Below are 24,839 nucleotides of genomic sequence, written 5' to 3' on the forward strand. Positions count from 1 at the left end.
TGCACAGAGGTTTCAACAAATATCATTTCATAACAGGAATTGAATCAGTTGATGATATGTGAGGATGATTTGGTATTTGCTCATATAAGGGCTTACAATATAAAGAATATATTTGCCATGCAATAAGGAGTGAAATAAATAGTTTGTTGTTATGACAGGTTGAGTATATGTTGTTAATATGAGATGTTATAAGAACCATAAATAATCACAAGAAAATTTAAAAGGACTTTTAACAATGTAGGATTGTTTACTCTAATAGCTACTTTATAGTAGCTGGCCTCAACAGAGGAAATACGAAAAGATAAAATAAAATAGGATAAGATAAGAAACAAGACTTTCAAACCTTGGGAAACCATTACAGAGACTCAAATGTTATAGCACACCCTATACTTAAAATGGATAGCTAAACATTATTATTATTATTAATATTATTATTATTCGTTATATGTAGATCGCCAACAGATTCCGCAGCACTAAACATCCCTCATATACCTTGTCATAAACCATATTACTTTAAAACACTGTTAACAAACAAAGGTATACATGCACCCGGGCACACACATATGTTATTATGTAGGTTTATGTAATTTTACTTATCATATACTTATGAGACTCTAAACTGGCCCAAAACATTTAGGTCCAGATTAGAAAGCGTAGTAGTATTTAATTCCCCCAGATTGCACACTAACTTCGCTAGAAGTAATATTTTTGCGCATGTTGGGTAGTTTTTGCTTGTGCACTAACAAAAAGCCGAAGTTAGAATATCGTGACCATGTTAACGTATTCCCCTAAAATGTAATTGTAGCAAAAAAAGTGGGAAGAAACCCTACTTGCACGCAAACCCGATCTCAGTTTCTCAAGTGCGCTAACCCAACATGAAAATATTAATATTTCACATTCCAATGTTCTTCACATAGATGAATATATTCTAGTTTTCATAAATAAATATTTCTAAATATATCTGATGTTTTTTTTTTGTAAAATATATAGCTATACCTATATATAAACACACACACACACACACACACATATATATATATATATATATATATATATATATATATATATATTTATAAAGTCAAAAAGATGTATGCACTCTCACCATTAGTGGCAACTGCCCGGGTGCTGTAGTATGTAATGAAATAGAAGAAAAATAAGCACTCACTGGTCTTCTGGCATCTGTGACAAAGAATTATTTATTCAATAGTTGACGTTTCGGGACAAACAAAGTCCCTTCCTCTGACAAACAACAAGTGGAAAAAATACTAACTTTTAAAGGCCTGTAACCCCTCCCCTTCCTGACTGGGCTACCAATCAATGATAACCGGCTGTGCGTGTAAATGTATCAACAGTGTAATTAGGATTAAACACAGTGCTAATGTACTGATGTGTGAACAATACCGTGTGCGCCAACAGAGTGAATAAAACAGGACCAAAACTATTGAATAAATAATTCTTTGTCACAGATGCCAGAAGACCAGTGAGTGCTTATTTTTCTTATATATATCTATATATATATATATATATATATATATATATATATATATATATATATATACACAATATAATGTCAAACATATAAGTCAAAGAGCATTTGGGTAACAGTGAACATAATATGGTCACATTTGAAATTACTTTTCATAAGCAGTGTTATAAGGGTTCAACTAAGACTTTTAATTTTAGCAAAATTCAATGATTTACAGAAATCGTTAAATAACATAAATTGGGACACAATATTCTCTAATAAAAATACAAAGAATAAATGGATAACATTTAAAACTTTGTTAAATAAATATAAATATCAACACATACCACATGCTTATATAAGTAAAATAAATAAATCCAAACCAATGTGGCTAAATAAAAATGTGTTGAGGAATTAGGGAAAAAAGGGCATTTAAATTATTCAATTAAAATCATACAGACTCAACATACCAAATATATAAGGAATGTAACAAAGCGTGGAAAAAACAATCAAATTAGCCAAAATTGAAAATGAAAGATTAATTGCAAAGATTTCTAAGTCAAACAATAAAAGGGTTTTTTTAAGTGCATCGATTGCAAAATAAATCTAAAATGGACAATATAGTTACATTAAAATGTGTGAAGGGTAGCATGATTAACAGTGAAAGGAATAAGGCTGAGGTACTACACCAGTTCTTTTCTTCAATATACACAAGTAAGGAACCAATGGGCGATACTTTGAAACAAACAAGCCCATACCATTAACTGGGTTATCTCTAGAGGATATCAGTAAAAAAATCTGGATAATATTAAGGTCATTTAAATTCCAAACCCAGATGGAATACACCCATGGGTTTTACAAGAATTTAGTACTGTTATAGACAAACGTCTACTCTTAATTTTACAAGATTCATTATCCTCAGGCATAGTACCACAAGACTGGCATAAAGCTGATATGGGGCCACTTTTTAAAAATGGAAGCAGATACTTGAAGGGATTATAAGGGATTATAATGATTAGTATATACATCTAAGCAAGATTATGAGTTCAAATCAGCATTGTTTAATTCATGAGAAATAGAACATGTCAAAATAATCTAATTAGATTCTAGGAGGAAGTAAGTAAAAAATATAGATAACGGGGTATAGTTGATGTACTTGGATTTTGCAAAGACGTTTTATACAGTGCCACATGAGATTCATAAACAAAATTAAGGGACTGAGAATAGCTGAAAATGTTAGTTCATCGATAAATAACTACATAAAAGACAGGGAGCAACGAGTAGTAGTAAGCGGATCATTCTTAGATTGGACTAAGGTAATTAGTGGAGTCCCCCCGGGATCAGTACTGGGCCCTGTTCTTTATAATATTTTTATTAATGATTTGGAGCAAGGATTAAATAGCATCATATCTATTTTTGCAGGTGATACAAAGTTGTATAAGGTCATAAGGGCAGGGCAGGAAATAGGGATTTCTCTTCATTTAAGCACATGCACTTAAAGGACCAGTCAACACTGTAGATTTGCATAATCAACAAATGCATGATAAGAAGACAATGCAATAGCACTTAGTCTGAACTTCAAATGAGTAGTAGATTTTTGTTAAATAAATTTCAAAGTTATGTATATTTCCACTCCCCCTGTATCATGTGACAGTCATCAGCCAATTACAAATGCATATACGTATATGCTGTGAATTCTTGCACATGCTCAGTAGGAGTTGGTGACTCAAAAAGTGTAACTATAAAAAGACATGTGCACATTTTGTTAATGGAAGTAAATTGGAAAGTTGTTTAAAATTGCATGCTCTATCTGAATCATGAAGTTAAATTTTGACTTGAGTGTCCCTTTAAATAAGAAGAAAATCTGGTGCCTGTAGTAGCAGAGGAAATAACTGGCAATATAACCAATAAATACAGCACTGCTAAATACTAATGTCCATGAGGTTATAATATGCCTTAAATAAAAGCCTGGCACTGCATTCTATAGCATACTATATGTGACAAAGATTGCACTTAACAAAACCCATGTAGTTGATAGCTAACACACACATACTTACAGAATCACAAAGTAGACATGTGACCCATAACTTTATATAATTATGTTGATCTATAGAGGGTAATTTACCATGCTGAGCATATATAGCCAACAGTACCATAGAAATGCAGTAATATACTCAGTAACATTGTTTAGACTAGTGAAATAGTATAGCCAGAGGAGATAGATAGATAGATAGATAGATAGATAAATAGATGATAGATATTTTAGGTTTTAATTCATAATATTTCTCAAAATGCCATACTGTTTTGTATGGCACAATAGCAATATTTGTTAACCTAATGCTGTAAAATAAATAGATAGAATGTAAATAGATAGAATGTAAAGTATTTGATGTATTAATAAAGTCATAAATGAGTCTGCAATACTACATAGTGTAGAAAGGTTTAAAGACCTTAAAATATTTATTTGTGGAGTAGAAACACAATCAATTTTTTTATATCATAATTACATATATTACTTATATGACAGCTACAACATGAGTATCCTTACCAGAAATAATAGATATAAGTGGTTTATTATTAACTCAAAATGGCAGCAATATTATTTTTCATAGACCCGTGATTACTAACCTTGGCACCCATGCTGTTTTGGAACTACATTTCCCATGATGCTTAACTAGACTGCAGAGTGCATAAGCATCATGGCAAATGTATTTCCAAAACATCTGGGCTGCCAAGGTTAGTCATCACTGTCTTAGACACACCTGGCTTTTGATAGATATCTGTTTTTCAGACACATTTATGACTGAAAGAAGCAGGGTGTTAATACTATTTATAATGTATAAGCACATATTAATTGCAGAAGACACACACATACACGCATGTGCACAAACATATGTAGGGTTATGGCATTTTTAATTTTTATATACTTATGAGACTCATAGACAGAAAGGATAGCGAGGAAACTGTAAAATGGAATTACTTGTTTTGCTTTGTTCTATAGAACAATGACATAAATTGGGCTAGATTACAAGTGGAGCGCAAATTTATCGCTTACCCGCAAACTGGAAAATTTGTCCATTTGTGGGTGCGCAATAAATAAACAGCCATTACAAGATCAGATTTCTGGCAAATTTTATAAATGTACCCCTAATGTTATTTATTAATATTATTATACTTTATTTATGAAGCGCCAACATATTCCGCAGTGCTGTCCATGGATACAATTTATTTAAAAAATAATGTCCCCAAATACAGTGTAGTATATTTTATTAAAAAATAAAAATTGTAGTATTTTTATATTTTAATAAAATAACTGCATTAGGCAGTATTTTGGGAGTAAAGTTGGCGGGAGTGCCTTTACATTGCGGTCTATGGGAACTGTGTGTCCCCAGTAAATATATATGTATATGATTACTTTCACAAAAGGAATATTTAGCGCTACACTTGTAATCTGGCTCAAAATCTTTTAAAAAACCAAAGACTGTGTTTTAGCAATTGCATTATGGACATCTAATGGCTGGTGGAGTTAATATAAATTGTGTTTTGCATAAGTACTCCTACATCTGAATTAGAACTCTCTGATCAGTTAAAATAGCAGCAAACATTCTAAGATTCTTAAGGCTAGATTACAAGTGGAGCGCTAAATATCGCTTGTATGCAAGCTATATTAGCATTACATTTTGTAATATCAGCATAAATAATGTGCGCTGGTATTACAAGTTAATTGCAAAAACAAACTCGAGCTCGCATTTGCATTGCTAGGAAGCATTGCGCTCACAAGAGCATGCTTCCATTGGCTCAGAGATGGCATCAGAACCTTGCACAGCGAAGGGGTATGTAGCGCAGTGATGGTCGCAGTAGCAATAACCAGCCACTTGTAATGGCTGGTTAATTATTGCACTCCTGCAAACGGGCAATAATTTAGCGCACCATTTGCAATCTAGCCCTCATAGTTTTAGCACTCTTCTTGTGAAGAACTGAATAGAAAATACTAATCTAGCACCAACATACATGTGTGCAAGTGTTTGTGTGTGTGTGGTATGGTCGAAGCGTTTGTGTGTGGTGCTTGTGTGAGGTGTTGGTATGTGTGTGGGGTGTGATATGGTGTGAGTGTGTTTGTGTGTGTGTGGTATGGTCTAAGCGTTTGTGTGTGGTGCTTGTGTGAGGTGTTGGTATGTGTGTGGGGTGTGATATGGTGTGAGTGTGTTTGTGTGTATGTGGTATGGTCTAAGCGTTTGTGTGTGGTGCTTGTGTGAGGTGTTGGTATGTGTGTGGGGTGTGATATGGTGTGAGTGTGTGTGGTATGGTCTAAGCATTTGTGTGAGGTGTTGGTATGTGTGTGGGGTGTGATATGGTGTGAGTGTGTTTGTGTGTGTGTGGTATGGTCTATGCGTTTGTGTGTGGTGCTTGTGTGAGGTGTTGGTATGTGTGTGGGTGTGATATGGTGTGAGTGTGTTTGTGTTTGTGTGGTGTGTGTGCCACTCTAAATGTTTCACCTTAAACAGGAAGTAGGTGTCAATAAGTTAAGCGAGAATGTAATGTATGTACCATGTGAGTGTTTACACCCATATGTGTTATTAATAACTTATTAGATCTAAAAGAGGTGCAATGCTTATTTTAATACTATCTATATTTCATTATTTGCTATCAGTTCTGTCTCCTCTCATTCAACACCCCTTCATATCTCTGCATAATATTGTTTAAATGGAATAAAAGCCTAAATGAAACTATCATGCTTCAGATGGCGCTAGCAATTTTAAGAGCCTTTTTAATTTACTTTGGTTGTCAAATGTGCTTTGTTCTGTTGGTATGCTTTATTGAAAGGCAAACCTAGGTAGTCTCAGGAGCAAGCAATGCACTACTGGGAACTACCTGGTATGTATGTATATGTATGTAATAGTGCAATACTAAAATGCTCTAACATATTGATGCATTTTCTATTTGCACTTTTATGTTCCACTTTTCTTTAGAATTTCTCACAAAGATAAACTAAAACACTACATGCATTTAAAGCAAAAGTTTCATAATAAATTGATAATAAAACACCATTGTTTGCATATTGTTGTCTCTATTAGAAGCTAATTTGTAAAGTATTATTGTCTTCACAACAAACCTCTACAAGAACTTCAACAAAGAGTTAAGTCATTTCCCATTTAGCTTTTGCAACAGTCTGGAAGTGCTTTATGTTCTTGTCATATAATTTAATTAATACCTAAGTAAGTCCTCCTGCATTTAGAAAACAAGTCTTATGAAGGTCGCAGGCTTTTCTGCAATAGGATGACACACAGGGGCCTATCTATCAAGTTGCGTATGGAGCTTGAAGCCCTGTGTTTCTGGCGAGCCTTCAGACTCGCCAGAAACACCGGTCATGAAGCAGCGGTCTAAAGACTGCTGCTCCGTAACCTGTCCGCCTGCTCTGAGGAGGTGGGCAGACATCACCACAATTCAAACCAATCGAATACGATCAGGTTGATTGACACCCCTGCTAGCGGCCGATTGGCCGCGAATCTGCAGGGGGCGGCGTGCACCAGCAGTTCACAAGAGCTGCTGGTGCAATGCTGAATGCGGAGAGCGCATTGCTCTCTGCATTCAGCGAGGTCTGTCGGACATGATCCGCAATGTCGGCCCCACAGCCTCATTCTAATTTCTCTTTAAGGTAAGTTATAATTTTATAAATATCATAAGCCATAATTTTTTAATTAAACTCAAAAAATGTTTATATTATCTGTATAAAATTGTCAGATATAATATTCATTTAGAGTTTTTATTGAAACACTTTGGAATGAGATTAGCAAGAAATGCTAATATATATATTATATCTCACGCACACATGTAAAAATCCAAAATCAGAGATTTCAAAGTCAATAATTATTCCAAAATCCAGACTTTTTCATTTAATATTTTTTTAAAAACAAAAAGTATTAAAAATGACAAATTTTCCCTGCCCAGAAGTCACAATCTTCTCTGTCTGTTTTTTGTGTTCTATACTATACTAGTCTAAATTTATTTTAAAACACAAACTATTACCTTTCTGATTACATTACTGTACTATCTTTTCTGATGGCACTATTTATACAGAAGTATTAAAATGATATAGAAATAACTATGTGGCGTGTATAAGCATGACAAGATATTGTTGCTTACACTGAGACCCAACCCCTCTTCAATCTACACAATTTAACAGCTACAAACATATAAATATTCTGAAATCTAATATAGATGATATAATATGAGTTGACTCAAATAATAACTTAATCACCAATAAAACACAACTTACACTAGAAACTGGTATAAATGTAAAACAGTGTTTATTAAATAAAACTGAGAGAACTGCTATGGGCTATTACCCAGTCCCAAACCAGATGCACCATCTATCCTGGAAGCAGCCAACCATGGATGAGTCATGGATGAGTCTATATACAGAAGCACAATTAATGAGGCATGCAGCCTTATCACCATGCCTGACAACAAGCTCCTGAGCCATAAAAAGAGCAGCAAACCTATAGAGGAGGAGGAGAGTCCTTTTGCTCAAGACTAACTCTACTATTCTCTTCTCACCCATTCACACATTTAAATGGGCACATAATCCTCCTAATACCAATTTTGAATAGTTTAATCTCCCATACATGGTAGCAGGGCCAAAAACTCCTACTATAACCTGGGGTCACAGAGCATAAGGTATTATAGCGCTGCGGAATCTGTTGGCGCTCTACATATAAATGCTAATAAAAATGCTAATAATAATAATAATAATAATAATAATAATAATATATGTTATGATTTAAAGACGCAAATAGGATAAATGCACTGACTTTTTTCATGTTTATTAAAAGGGCTAGGGGAACCGTGAGCACAACCAATAAGATTGCAGAGGGTGAGGTCACTACAGGGAGTGGGCAGATTCATGGGGGTAGATTTATGTAGGGTCGAGCGGATATGATTCGCTGTAGCGAATCATGTCCCCTCGACCTCGCTAAATTCAGACAGCATACGCTGTCAGCATTTAACATTGCACAAGCATTTCTAGTGAAATGCTTGTGCAATGCCGCCCCCTGTTTACCGGTGGCCAATCGGCCGCTAGCAGGGGGTGTCTATCATCCCGATCGTATTGGATTGAGATAATTTCAGTCTGCCACCTAAAAGGTGGTGGAGAAGTTAAGGAGCATTTCTGGTGGACCAGAAACGATCGAGATCGGAAGCAACATCTGCTGCATGTTAAATCGACCCCATGGTGATCACCTGGGCATTATAAATATTTATACATATTTCAATATTTGTAGATACTAGTTTCTATAAATATGTAAATAGTATGTTTGTGTTTTTTTTTTAATGTATGTATGTCTAGTCATTTAATGCAGAATTAACCTCAGAGCCCAGCGGCTTCAAGTTATTGCCCTAAGAGCAAGTGTTTAGTTCTTAAAGGGACCAATATTATCAAATTTGCAGAGGCATCTCCCTATCCACAAGTTAAACAGAGAAGGTGGTGCTTATCAGCCAGGGAGAATAAGTAGAGAGTAAAATACTAATGCTGCAGTACTCATTTTCTTTTTAAATTTTACAATTTTTACTCAACAGTTACCTATGCATAGAAGACATCATTTGAGTTAAATCTCACTTTAAATTTATCTCCTTTTTGTAATAGAGTTCTCCATTCCAAAAGTTAAACTTTAAAGCACTAAATTATTTATCTGAAATGACATGGAGTGTGCAATTCTTATCTTAATTGATATGCACTATGCTGTGCATTACATAGAAGAGAATATGTCTCAATGAATATATAAGAATTCCTGAAAAAAAAAACTATTTGAAAATATATGAAAGCTTCAGCAATAAATTCAAGCTTGTGACGTGCAAATCCAAAAACAATGTTTAAAAGTAAAGCTTTTTATTCCAAGGTAGACGCAGGTGAAATATTGCAGAAGAGTCGAGCGCGTTTTGTCATTAACAACGTAACTTGCTCGATGACTCACTCTACTCATTATGCAACAATGTTGCCCATTTCTAGCTTCTATATAAACATAACCTACGTTTGTAGAGTGCGTGCAATAAAAAAAAAATCAATTTTCATGTCAATATGGTGATGAATTTATGGTTTGTGACAATAAACGCCTCATATCAGTATAACCTCTCCTCCATTTCACAGCTTGGCAGTCTTGCTGAGGTTTAATGAATCTAACCAAATGTCTTTTTTTTATATTAACATAGAGCACTAATGGCCAGATTTCTAACTCATGGGGATCACAAATCAATATCTTAGAAGCCTTAAGAGCAGCCTTTAAATTCATGGCTATTAAACAAGGAAATAATTTATTTCCTAAAAGTTTCAAGTGGCACAGGGTCATATTTCGGTAAAGTTGCAGGGCACCCTCTTTCTGCCTCCAGTGTGCTCTACAGAACCACCCCAAAGCACACATTATTTTTTGTTGGTGTTAAGACTAAGGGGTTGATTTATCATGGCCCGAATGGGGCCCAAATACCTGTTTCCATGCGAGCCTTTAGGCTCACTGAAAACAGTAGTTAAGAAGCAGTTTTCGTAAGACCGTTGCTCCTTAATTCGTCCACCGCCTCTGAGACTGCAGACATCAATCCTATCGCATATGATCGGGTTGATTGACACCCCCTGCTAGTGGCCGATTGACCGCAAATCTGCAGGGGGCGGCATTGCACAAGCAGTTCACTAGAACTGCTTGTGCAATGTTAAATGCCGACAGCGTATGCTGTTGGCATTCAGCGATGTCTGTCGGACAGGAAACGCTACAGCATATCATGTCTGCCAGATATTGATAAATCGTCCACTAAAAGTCATGTGGTGTGATGTCTTAAGCACATAAACATGTAATTAGGATTATTTTGACATAAACTAAGTTAGTATTGAGATTATTTGCACTGGTACTAATGCCATTCTCAAAAAGAGGTGTGTGAAACCTTGAATTAATTCATTTGGTTTAACACAAGATCAACAGGCATTATTCCGGAAATGCCTTCTTTTGAAAGAATTAAATTGTTTGGTCAAGTGACTTTATTTTATACTTGAAGGCGCTATTAATGGTTTGGTAAATTTTATCATATGCTCATAATCAAAAGCTTGTGAGATGTAAGAACATTTCTTTAATAACAACTTTACTAATTAAATCTCAAAGAAGTTAATAACACTAAGGCCATTATAGGGGGAAATCATTTCTGTATAATTGCATGCAAATTAGGGGGTTTTTTTTTGTGCCATTGTTTAATTTTCTGACAATTTTATTATAATGACTGATGAGTGACTTCTAAAATTATTGATTGTTGCTTGATAATGTTGATGAATACACAAAAATCTAATTACAACTTCACTGTAAATTTGGCAGCCAAGCTTGTGAGGTTGACATCAGAGCATCTAAGAGCACTAAATGTCTTATGCATGGAAGTAGCTGTAATCTTATCTTCATTTGTATACCTCCTCTAGGAATTTGTACCATTGTAAAGTCTTTACAGCTTTGCACTGTTTTCAAATCAGTTTAAAATCAAACAAGAAAAACATTTGCAGCTAATAAAACAAGCTGGTCTACAAGTCGGTCAAAATCATCAGTTTATTAACTTAATCTAATTAGATTTCATTTTTAAAGAAATCTATGTTGTGAGAATAAGATGACTTAAAGGGACAGTGTACACCAATTTACATAAAACTGCATGTAACAGACACTGCTATAAAGAAGAATATGCACAGATACTGATCTAAAAATCCAGTATAAAACCTTTTAAAAGCTTACTTAGATGCTCTCAGTTTAGCACTGTTGATGAGGTTAGGCAGAGATGCCCAGTGAAAGAGGCTGGGAAAGCAGGAAGAGCAGACACTCCCTCCCCTGCAGATGAAAAGACATATTACACAAACAAGAGCAGCAGGAATCTCTAGATTTCAGTCTACATCTAATACTTTGGGGCTTGGTTAGGAGTCTGAAAATCAGCACAATGTTATTAAAAAATAACCAAAACTGAACCCTCCCAGAAGGACTATATAAATGAATCATCTACAAAATATTTATGCAAACAAATATCTAGTATACAGTGTCGCTTTTAAGAACATATTGTAGTGGCCAGCTTGACTGACTTCTGTGGACTGTTTCCAGTCAACTTGTTTAAAAAAAAGTTAGACCAATATTTTATTTTCTTATACTGAAATGTCATTTAAAAGGGATATTTATCCTTAATGTGGGCATTTTAAAATGTTACATTTTTATGGATATTTCTTTTGCTAAATAACTTTTTCTTGTCCAAGTTTAACAGATTGTCTTGATCCACCAAATCTTTAGTCCCTAACAGCCAGTGAAAGTTAATAGAGAAGTTTGTGCACAAACTTGCATTTCCTGTTGATTTCAGTTTAAACTGATTTACTTTTTAATTTACATTTTTAATGTTTTCTTTCTATTAACACACCATCTTTTTCATAGGTATGCTCCATAAAAATATTTGGAGTAAAATGTACCTTTAGAGTAAAATCAGCAATTACTCATTAGGTCTACCAAGCTGGCTATACATATTTATAACACAACAAAACAATTGCAAACTCTGTGGAATGTTCTTTTCCCTTTTTATTTATTGTCTAACTCTGAATAATACAAATGCAGATTACTGTAAACATAATATAATACAAATTTTGAGTAAAACAATTAGGAACTACTTTTTACCTAATCAAGACACATTTAAAATTATTGGAGTATAACAGTAGATACATGAACTCATGAAAAAACTGATGTCCTTAGGCACTGGATGTGTATCATGTGATATGCTGAAATAGTTGTGTAATACTTTGGGCTGGTGTTAGAGTTTATTTCCCCTAATTGTTAAAATAACAAATCATTGCCTTGTACTAATATAGTATATTTAGTAGTATACTCAGATGTGTGTGTCCTTATGAGAGATTATGGGTTTATTATCAAAATGTTATGTGCAAAGGGTGTTTAAATAAAAAAGAAAGAAAGAAAAAAGAAAGGACAGAGTACTTGAAAAGTGTTATTGTTAGAAAGATAGATAATCCCTTTATTACCCATTTCCCAGTTTTGCATAACCAACACTGTTCTATTAATATACGTTACCTCTATGATTACCTGTACCTAAGTGCCTGCAGACTGCCTGTTATCTCAGTGCTTTTTACAATCTTGCATTTTAGCCAATCAGTGTTGGTTCTTGTATAACCATTATCATTATCCACAGGAGTGATCACAATGTTATCTATAGGGCACACATGAACTTGAACTGTCTGTTTTGCAAGAATTAAAAAGCTAATGAAAAGCATTGAGATAAAGTATATTAGCATAACAATGGTGGTTGTGCAAAGCTGGGGAATAGTAAAGGCGTTATCTATCTTTTTAAACAATAAAAAAACAAATAGACTGTTCCTTTAATGCACTGATAATGTTTCTGATGATACAGGGCCTAATAATCAAAAGTTGAGATAGATCACACAAAATCGTTGTTTTTTTTTAAACATTATATTGTAATGTATGTATCACTTCACAGTGAGATAAACAGCTCTAAAGTGGAAATGTGCCATTATTTATATTATATTTGGAGAACCTCACAGTACTGACAAAACCTGACTTGATGAGCTTTACGTCATCAAACTCACAGTGAGAGGAGAGATGTCTGTAAATAATAGCAACTCTCTACAAGACACAGATACAAAAAAAAACAACAGCTTTGTAACTCAGTGGTGGTTCCAGCACTTAAAAACTAGGAATGTTACAAAGGTTGCCATATGAAGGGTTGAAGGTTATATAGATGGATTTTCCTGTTTGTTTTTTATTATTCAACCCACCAGACAAATGTTGTCTATTTACCTCTCTCCTTTTTTTTTTGACAAAGCAAAGTGCATGCAAGAAAGTGATTGCATTGCAGATGAAAGGCTGTTGATGCATATGAGAATTAGGGTGCTTCATAGATAATAGTGAGTGCTTAGTGCATCCTACACTACCAATAAAATATACTGTGACATCTGTACTAGCCTTAGACTTTAATCATCAATATTTGAAATTTTCTGTTATAATAAAAATAAACCGCAATATCTATTTTATTTTCTTGGACAGCTCTCTCTGTTGAGATACAAATTGAGAATTGGCTTTCAGCTCCATACATTTGTGATGCAAAAATGCTGATACAAATTCTTTTTGCCACAGCCTTACACTGCATTTTGTGACCGAAGTTAAATGTAAATAACCAGAGGCCAGATCGATGCATATTTTGTTTATTTGTTTAAGTAGTGACAATTAAAACCATAATGGGACCAAACAAGAAAAATAGATAGATAGATAGAAACACACATATATACAACAGTTTACATTACAGCTGTATTCTAAGTGTAAAATATACACACATCCATAGACATTCCAGAGGTCTGGTCTTATAAATGTAAGTTTAGCTATTATTTTTCACTAAATGGAACAACAAATGCACAAAACTGTAAATGAAAAGCCTGTTTTATATTCAAATAAAAGTTTTATTATTGACCTTCTAATATTTTGCAGTGTATTTCAGATTACATAACAATGCACATGTTTAGTGGTGTAATATAGTACATTTCTTTTTTTTTCTTCTCTCTATATTGATATAGAAAGGGAAGATTTGAATCTGATAACATTGAAGAAGTTGCTTTAAATATTTATTCAGAATTTAAACTCATTTCTGAAATGGGTGCTCATAACTTTTTCCCTCCTCACTTAAAGGGCCATTATACACTCATTTTTTCTTTGCATAAATGTTTTGTAGATGATCTATTTATATAGCTCATAAAGTTGTTGTTTTTTTTTTAAAAAAAATGTATAGTTTTGCTTATTTTTAAATAACATTGCTCTGATTTTCAGACTCCTAACCAAGCCCCAAAGTTTTATGAGAATACTGTCAGCTACCTTCTCCAGCTTGCTCCTGTTTGTGTAAAGGGTCTTTTCATATGCAAAAGAAGGGGGAGGGGGGAGTGTCTTATTTCCCACTTGCTGTGGGCTTTCCAACTACCTTTTCAACAGAGCTAAACTAAGAACTTCTAAGTAAGTTTTTGAACAGTTTTATACTGGATTTTTATATCAGTATCTGTGCATCTTATTCTTTATAGTAGTGTCTATTACATGCAGTTATATAAAAATGAGTGTATACTGTCCCTTTAAAGGGACACTGAACCTAAAAAAATGTCTTTCATGATTCAGATAGAGCAGCAACTTTCTAATTTACTCTAATTATCAATTTTTGTTCGTTCTCTTGCTATCTTTATTTCAAAAAGAAGGCATCTAAGCTATGGAGCCAGACAAGTGCTGTCCAGGGTCCTCAACCAAAAATTGTTTATTGGTGGGTGAATTTATCCACCATTTAGCAAGAACAACCCAGGTTGTTGACCAAAAATGGGCCAGCATCTAAACTTACATTCTTGCTTTTCAAATAAAGAAAAATTGATAATAGGAGTAAATGAGAAAGTTGCTTAAAATTGCATGCGCTATCTGAATCACGAAAGAAAAAATTTGGGTTCAGTGTCCCATTAATACAAATTTTCTTTAAAAAAGAGACATGATAAAAAAAAAAAAAAAAAACAGTTTAGAGCAGATTTTAAATCAATTTCCCTCTTCTATTATATTTTATTTTTTAAACCTTATTAAATGGTTAAACACAAACTAATGCACTATGCACAATCCTGCACCCCCCACACACACACAAAAAACCCCATTTATGCAGACCCCTAATTAATAACTACAAAGGATCCTTCTGCCATTATTATTTGGCTGCTATGCACATATAGTTTTCTGTGGGAAGCACAGATGTATGCAATTAGATGGATTTTGATATCATTTTAACACTTGAGTAAGGGTTAAACCTATATGGAATAGGAAATGTAGTTGAAAATAAACTAATAGAACATTTTTCTTTTCATTTACATGTTCCTTTGATAGTAGGCAATATAATGTATCAACATTTCCGCTGTTTATTCCTTGTGGTGACTTGTAGAAATAACCAAGAATTTCATATATTTTTAATTATATCTCATTCTTCATGAATTCAATACATGGTATATATGATAGTGTGCAATATGTTGACATTTAAAAACCAACTTAACTTCTGTATTACATTTCAAATATTGAATACAACTCTAAGATTCTCTAACTAAAAATATACACAACACAAATGCTGGTGCACACACAATACTAGCTAGCTATTTCTATGTGCATTTTACATAAATGAATCATACCTTCTGGTGGTTTATTTATAAATGATTACTAGGAATCACTTTGATTATTTTTTTTTCTGCAGGCATTAAGTGCAACAAAGTATTGTTTACAATTTCACATAAGTAATTGCACTTGCTGATACAATTAGTAACTGTGAATTAAATTATTTAGTTAAATAAGAGCTTTTTGGGAATAAAGGGAATATTCATAGAAATTGCATCAAATAAAATATATTAAAATAATTTGTATACACACTCAAGGTATTTTACTGGACTGCATCACATAGAACAAAAATCCATTGAATTCTAGGAATCAATGTGAACAGTTATGACAAAAACTATTATAGTCAGTGCAGTGCTCTTTACCTATTTTTCTATATGCAATGCATAGGTAAATATATTTATGTATTTATTTATCCAGAATTATAATATGAATTAAGGTAAATCCACATAATGTAAATTCAACCTTAATTAATACAGACAATGTAAACTATATTAGTTAGGAACTGAAATTTATTTAAAACTGCAGTTTAGCTACAACACTGCATTGTTAGATTCCATTTATTTTGTATGATATAAATCCTGCAAAGCAGTAGTAAAGGCACAAACTACAAATATATGTGAGAAATAGAACATATAGACTACAACTGTCATTTTAGTCTTCCTTGGAGAAAAGTTTCCAGTTTGAGTTATGAATAAGTAGCCAGCAAATCAGTAGTTTTCACTTTTTTTGTCAGTAAGGTGATATTTAGTGCTGTAAAACCAGACATCTGTATCCCAAACATAAACTTGTGCAGACAAGAGAGTGTCACAGACCTGCACCATTCCTGCTGCTGGTGATGCAAATTAAACTAATGCAGTTGCAATGCAACACACCTCTCCCTCCCCCAGCCCTTACTACCTCCCTGTCTCCATGGCAATTGTCACCCAGTTTACATCCAGCAGCTAAGCCAGTCGATTGCATGGTAATAAGGAGAAACATCTTAGCTAACATCCTGTCCTTGCTGGATCCCTGGCCCTCTCCATAGGGAACGACTCCTTAATGTGACACTGGCAGATTAGCATTATTGATCAAGCACAAGTCCAGCTGATTGTTTCACGTCACCAAGTCACAGAGCCTCAGAACAAACTGAAGCTGACAAGGTTCGCCCTCAGTTATTTCCCTGGATTTTAACCCCTTTGGCACTGGTTGGCAACAACACTCAGGTGTTTCAGAGGATTATGACATGTGAATGGTTAATTAAGTACTTGAGTGTATATATTGGGAGTCATGTGGGTTTATATTATTCACCACAAACCCTGGGGAATGGCTTTAACTTATGCTGATTAAATGAAACGTTCCTTTATAATTAAACTCATCAATTATAGACAGTAGCCAAGCGTTTAGTGATACAAGCAATTACAGTTAGACATGGTAAAATTAACAATAGGGGGTCAGAGGTTAAAGGTTACAGTTCCAATATGAATCCTTTAATAACTTCAATGTGAGCTGCTTACCCTTTGAGACATCTTTTTCTTCCTTAGGCTTGATCACCTTTCCACTCATAGATCCCAGTTTGCTTGTAAAAAATCCAAGATGAGATTGAATTCTTCTTGAAAATGGATTCAGACGAATATTTCAGACAATCCTTGAATCCCCCAAAATATGTATATTAAGGTATCTGTTTCTGATGACTACAAAGGATAGAGAGAAAAAATAAATACATTCAATTCAATTAAACATATTTATCCTATAGAACCCACTTCCTTACTACAGTCAATGGGGTCTGGGCAAACAAAGAGATGTTTTTCTATTGCAACCTTTTATATGCCAGCAACTAGCTTTGCAACCTCCCTCTGAGAACCATGATCACTTCATACATGCCCATGAATACAAATACATGCTAAAAAAAGGCATGGCTATAAATAGATAGGAAAAAAGAAAAAAAACTGGTGCAGAATGTCTAATATCTGCAATAATATATGCATCACTGGCTAGCAAGAGGTTAATGTGTGCACAGAAACCTGCATTATGATGTATGTGACAGTTGTGTTTGTCAGGTGTGTGAGTGGATGCAGCTGGTGTGTGCCTTACCTTGCCCCTCTCTCTCTCTCCCAATGTGTATCTCAAGTAAATGGGACTAACAAAGAAGCTATGCACAGCAATGAGAAGAGCACAAAGCTGCCTGTTGTAGTAAATGCTGCTCTAACGGGAGCTTGTCGACGTCAGATGAGACAGTCAAGGCTGGAAATGAGCTGGAAATAAACCACAGGTCCGCCTCCCCCTTTTTAGAAATAGAGGGGGAAAAACTGTAGGTCCGCCTTCTTCTCCTCTTATGGACCACACCAGAACCAATGCAATGACAGGTCCACAGGAGGACCTCCACCCTGGCTCCTCTGATCTCTGTCATTACAACCTCTGTCACAACACATCTATTATACACTTGGTATTATGTATTTGTAAGGCTGCATGGCAGTTTAAGGATTCCTAGATTTACAAGGTAATCAAAGAATATCTCAGGGATATATATAGTCCCAATTTCTCTATAGAACAGATTCACTAATGTTTGAGTCAGTTTTCAAAATAGAAGTAAAGATATTTCTTTCACAGGGGATTTCTTTGAATTCTTAATAAATCTAGGGTTGTTAGATAAAGGTCTATTACATAATGAGAACTAAAGGAAGAAATTCGGTAACAATTCATAGAGATTGCAGGGAAAGAGGTGATATGGAAAACATCAAATATAAAAAAAGGTGTAATAAAGTTCAGTGAAAGTTTCTTTTTTGAAAATATCAGCAGTTTGCAAAATTACTACATTAGAGAATGGGGACGTGTGTGGTATAAGAGTTTAGTTGAAATTGCAAAGGCTAATAAAAGAAATAACAAAATCCCTAAATCTTGGACGTGCATAGATCTATCTTAAAGATTAATTAAGCAGATATAAAAATAGACTAGGTGATGCTTCGGGATATGCTGTCAACATCTATTTTGCTATGTATATGCATCTAAACCAGATGTTCCAGTCTACCTTATAAATTAACAACAGCTGTCACTATAACAGCAAATAACTAAATATTATTATTTTTGTATATATATATATATATATATATATATATATATATATATATATATATATATATATATATATATATTAATTAACTGTTCAGTAATTTAAAATAATGGAATAAGAAAAAAAGCCAGAATAAGAAAAAAACAACAACTAAAAAACAAAAAATGATTTATCCAGATAATACAAGGCATTTATTTCCTTGTTGATTCAACAAAAATGGAGACTACAGTTTAAAATATTGTAACTTCATGCCAGACTGTATTTTAGGTGAATTTCCTCATAACATGAGACTGACTTTAAGCATCCATCTTATCAATGAAAAGGAAGAAGATCCCTCTGCACAGACAAGGTGTATGCATTGCCTGAACACCCATTCATAATATAGAAGAGCAGAATATAAATAATATGTGAGTTCTCATGATACATTCAGCATCTCTGGTTTTGACTCTTTCTGTGACTGCTAAGATTAAACAGCATTGAAAATAGCATTAAAAAGAACTCACTTCTTTCACAGCAGTACGTTTAGTTTTTTCATCAGATTAATCATTTTGTTACAATTTAGTCAAATGTATCACATCATTGCAATATATTTTATTTAGCATACACATTTATCTGCAAAATAGAAGTATAATATTAATATACTGCCCATGAATTAATTTAGAGTGTTTCACCCCTTAAGAACCAAGGTTTTTACCAGTTTTTATTAGTACAAGTTTTTTTTATACCACATTCCAGTCAAGATGCACAAAGATGAATTACATATTTGAATAGAAGCATATATGGAATAAACATGTATTAGCAAACATGCTTCTAGTAAAAGTTATTGCTGTTTTAATGTTAACATTTTTCTCTGCACATGTGAATCATGCAGCTGCTCAGAGTGCCAGTGGGGTTTGTATCATGTTAGCAATTAACAAATTCAGTCATTACCAGATGATACAAGCACTTTAGGCTCTCTGAGCAAGTGCTGTGTTTAAAATCCTTGTGCACAGTACATACTTAAAGGGACAGTCTACACCAGAAGTTTTATTGTTTTAAAAGATAGATAATGCCTTTATTACCCATTCTCCAGTTTTGCACAACTAACACAGTTATATTAATAGACTTTTAACCTTTTTTAACCTTGTATCTAAGCCTCTTCTAACAGCCCCCTGATCACATGATTTTTTAGTTATCTATTGACTTGCATTTTAGCCAATTAGTGCAGTATCTGCCACAAGCCACGGGCGTGATCACAATGTTATTTATATGGCTCACATGAACTAGCACTCCTCTGTTGTGAAAAACTAATAAAAAAGCAGGTGATAAGAGGCTGTCTTTAATGACTTAGAAACAGGCAGACATTTAGAGGTTTCAACGTTATAAAGTATATTAATATAGCAATGTTGGTTGTGCAACGCTGGGTAGTAAAGGCATTATCTATCTTTTTAAACAATATCAATTTTAGTGTTTACTGTCCCTTTAAATACACTTTTGAAACAGCTATAGCTTTTATATGAAATATTTTTCCTAATACATGTATATTACAAAAATGCTTCTATTCAAAACTGAAATGCATCCATGTGGATATCAATGCTGGAATGTTCCCTTAAATGACTCAAGCAATTTTGGCATTTTTGCTCCCTATTGGTTTTTCCTTAATTATCAGCTCTCTTGTTAAGTGCAGCCATATATATATATATATATATATATATATATATATATATATATATATATATATATACATCCTTTTTAACAGACAAACACCCTTTCTAGTTATACCTCAATTTAATAATAAAAAATTGTGAAAAAATTAGAATCATATTTTTTTATAACAATTTCTACAAAACTAGTGTTGTTATAAAAAAAAAAAATGTATTATGTTGTCCTGATTTTAGGAATACCCCAATGTCTATGCTTCCAAGCAATTTATAGCACCCCCAAGGTATTTATCTAGAGGTATTTTGACACATTATATTTAACCCTTTTATCATCAAGGGCAGAAAGTACAATTTAGGGGTAAAAAACATGCAAATGTTTTAAACTTTATTCAAATAACATTTATTTAAAAAAAAAAAATAATTGCACTTTATTTACTATGTTTAGTGGAACAGAATGGGAGAGACCAAGACTAGTGTTTGCCAAGAAACAATTGCAGTATCACAGTGATCGCATTAAACACAGGCCATTTTTTTTGTTCATCACTGGACTGCCTCACTCCTGAGGAATCCAATATTGGCCACTGAGCCTGAAACCAGCATGTATACATAGCAACTGTCATTTTTGACAGTTACTGTACTGTTGCTGGCTTACCTTGCATGCAGTATTCTAGCAGCATTATATACACACTGATTGCAAAGTATATCTCATGAATGGAGGCACCTCACTGACAGGCATAAGATCACAGGGACAGCCGCTGTATAGGGTACAATGCTGGTTCTTAAGGTCAAAATGACCATCACTGTACCCTGTACGGTACTGGTCCTTCAGGGGTTAAATACAAAGTAAAATTTTTTACACTTAAGAATGTGATTGCATTTGATCAACAGTTTGGGTATCCCCATAGTCTTCTGCTCTCTACCCGGTCAGGTATCCAGGCTGAATTGCAGACCACATGGAACTCCTTACAATGGATGGGCCATGGTATGTGAGGACAGCATTTTAGTGGTTGTAAGGAAAGTGGTTGCAGTAATTGCTCATATGACACTTGCTTCAACTTGTGTGACTTTGCCTTTAAGAGAGTGAAAGCATAAGACACTTGCTTCAACTTGTGTGACTTTGCCTTTAAGAGAGTGTGCCTTTAACAGAGTAAAAGACATTAATTAATTTCAAGTAGATGACACTGAATTTTACCAAGTCATGCTATAGTAGTAAACAACCGATGGATACTAATGATAAGAAGTCAAAACCCAGACAGAACGAGGGTGTAACTTTGGCAGGGGTCACTCACTGACACTAAGGAACATCTTGATAACACATTAGTATAGGGGATTAATGCTTAGCTATTAATGTTAAAGGATTAATTATTATTAATTGCAATAGGCTAAGTAATAAAGCCATTATGGTGTTTAGCTATTAATTATATCTATGGAAATATTGTTAAAACTATTATTGATGTATTTGACAGAAGTAACTGCATAAGACCACATAATCAGATGTAGAATGTTTGGCAGAAAAACATGAAAGATGACGGCATTTGAGTTTAGGAACACGTCAGAGATAGAACCTGGGCATGCCCTGATAAGCTTGGGTGAGGCTAAGGCAGACTGGCCAGATGCCTTGGGTCACGGCCAACCTCAGAGGGAGCGGCCTCAGGGTCTGTAGATTTGCGCCAGAACTGTTACGTAAGAGAACAGTATAAAGAAGGGTACCTGTGGGCAATCTGATCAGTGTGTGAGTCAGTAGTTCTATTTTTGAGACCTGTGACCTGTAGATGGAAGCATCTTCAGTGTTGTTTTTCCTGTTGATCACCTTTTTCTCCCGATCCAAGATTGCCCAGATGTCCCCTTCCATTGCGCCCCATCAGCAGGATAGGATGATGCAACCCACGATCACGGTGATGTATTATTTGTTTGTTTGAAACTAGAGAGAATTGTTTTAGTAGTAGTATAACATAAGATTGTTATCAGTCATTGCGCAGGCAACTTAGTTATATTTTTCATTGCTAAACTGAAACTGAAGACTGCATAGATAATTGTATAAGTATTGTAATTGCATAAAGTGTTATCAGCATGAACAGTGGTTTGTGGTTTTTTGTTGCTATAATTATATTGCAGAATAAAACCATTATTGTTATCATAAGATTGCAAAAAACCTGTGTGATGTGTCAGTCATTTCCTTGCTGAAAAGTGATATATGATAAGATCATATCCTGATGAAAGAACCTCATAACAGTGGTCAACAGTGGAAGCAGTGGGGGACTCCTTGGTTGGGTTTTAATGTGTGTGGTCCCAGTGGGCCTTCTTATTATAGCAGGCAGACTTGGGGCCCTGGAAGATTCTCCAGGAATTGGGAGGACCATACTAGGGAGAGAGCTTACATTGAGATTTATGATTGGGATCCTAACAACCCAGACATTAGTAGAGTTAGGCCAGTTGAGAACACAACTGATGAGCCAAGAATGATCAGGGATTTGGAAGGCAATACTATTGTTAGGGTTGATCCATCTACTGGTTGCCCCCTTCCTGCCATTATTGCTAGCCCCTCTTCTAAGGCAGGGAGGGTGGTTACAACTAATTCAGTTAACCAGAATGACAGGTCGGTGGAATCTAGCAGTTGAAATGATTATTCTGTGGTGGTTATCAATGCTGTGGCAAAGACACAGGTGGCAAACGAACGAAGTCCATAGTCATTGGTAATTGAGACTAACTTGGGTCTAGAACACTGCATGTTAAGAGACCAGGCTGCAGGTGGACAATACGGCTTCTAAGGAGGGGGATTGCAGTAAGCGGCGGGTGTGGTAGAGTTAGAGAAGATGTCAAATGGGAGAGAAAAAGGAGCAGTGGAGCAGCTGAAGCCTAGGGGAATACTGTATCTGATAGCTCATCTGAATTTGACTCTTGGGACAAAAAAGTAAATGGTGAGGGTAATAGTAAAGTTCTAAAAAAGTGAAAAAAAATCTTTGCTAAACAAGGAAAGGAAGCAAGTAAGGGGGTGGAAAGTGAGAGTGAGCATAGTGAGGAGGAATTATGCAGATGATGAGGTTACATGGGCAACATTTTTGCTGTTGACTATGCATTTAAAGGCCAAGATAATAATTAATAATTAGGGCACAGAAGCGGAAATATGATGACATATTTGAAATCACCAGGGAAGCAGTAGCCTTAAAGTCAATGGAGGAGGAAGGCAAAGGGTGCAAAACTAGCAGACTTTCCCAAAGTGGGTCAAGGGTATGTTGATTTATGCGGAGTGCTTTCTGTTAACTAACCTATAAAAGATGAAGAGCATGTTAAGTTCATTTATTCAATCAAAGAATACTATACTACTTATGGACGTTTTGCTTGGAATGACTATGATGCAGAATTCAGGAGAGGAAACCTGCAGTTAGGGGATAAAGGGAGAAAAGTTTTATTGGTAAAATTATTAGATATGTGGTCCAGGTTAATGACAGTGACAGCAGGGCATTGGAATAGGACGTTAATGGTAGGGAAGGTGAGCAAGCCTGAGGCAAAAGAATGCTGGGTTTTCAACAACAAAAGATGTGACAGAAGCAAAACATGTAAATGCAGACATATGTGCAGATACTGCAGCAGGGTGCATGTAGGGGTGGATTGCAGAAGGGGTAGTAGCAATTACAGAAACAGGTATTCTCTTTATACTTTTGATGGCAAGGAAAGGCCAATGGGTGTGCAGCAACGAGATCTGAAACAAATGTAGGTTTTTAGGTGAGTTAATAGATTGCCTTAAGAGGGAGACTGGGTATTTCTGTCAAATGGTTTGTCAAAAGGTTTTGCTGTGCCTGTTAAATCAAAAGTTACAGGGGCAGTTAAGGCAAGAACTCTGAAGTCAGCCCTTGAGTTTCTGGAGGTTTTGCAAGAAAAAAAAAGATAAAGAAGTAAAATTGTGCAGAATAGGAGGACTATTTAAGGAAAATCCATTTGTTGGCTTAGTGGTGTTCCCCTTGGGTGTGGTCCCTAAGAAAGGACAGGGTAAATAAAGAATTATATATATATATATATATATATATATATATATATATATATATGTATCTCTGTTTGCAGCATCGGGAGTTCGTCTTGAGAGTGCGGCCCGCACTATCTAAGATTATGAAACTGTCTTGAAGAAGGCCTCAAGATAGGCCGAAACGTCGACAATCTCTAATATATGAAATTAGTAATATGAATAAAGAATAGTTTTTGAATAAAGTCCTGTGAGTGCCCTCCATCTACACGATTTCTCTATACTCTCTAATTGAGGATAGCACCCAGGCATTGGCAACACAGGTGTGGAAGGAGTGCTAGGCCACCGGCTACAAGTATATATGTATATATATATATATATATATATATATATATATATATATATATAAAAATAAGTCAATGATGCTATAGGTAAGTAAGGAGTAAGACACTACCGTGGAGGATCAGTCATTTGACAGCACAATGAGGATGGTGAGGGCGGTGGGTAAGGGCACATTGATGGCCAAAATAGATGTTGAGTCAGC

At 34.8% G+C, this 24,839-nt stretch overlaps 1 protein-coding gene across 4 annotated transcripts in view; it reads right to left on the minus strand.

Annotated features, from left to right (window-relative positions):
• Window positions 1-24,839, minus strand: part of FGF13 (fibroblast growth factor 13) — a 615,132-nt gene that overhangs the window by 554,592 nt on the left and 35,701 nt on the right. For 2 of the 4 annotated variants that reach the window (XM_053699234.1, XM_053699238.1), the window contains exon 2: window positions 17,145-17,321. The exons of 1 other annotated variant lie outside the window; for it this stretch is intronic. In XM_053699234.1, the coding sequence (XP_053555209.1) occupies window positions 17,145-17,193 (49 nt within the window). In that variant the 5' untranslated portion in view covers window positions 17,194-17,321. Of the gene's footprint in view, window positions 1-17,144; window positions 17,322-17,721; window positions 17,824-24,839 lie in introns of those variants that run through there. One more of the 4 variants, XM_053699235.1, reaches the window with a different exon arrangement.

Source organism: Bombina bombina, chromosome 1 (genome assembly GCF_027579735.1).
Source record: "Bombina bombina isolate aBomBom1 chromosome 1, aBomBom1.pri, whole genome shotgun sequence".
Lineage (NCBI taxonomy): Eukaryota > Metazoa > Chordata > Amphibia > Anura > Bombinatoridae > Bombina > Bombina bombina.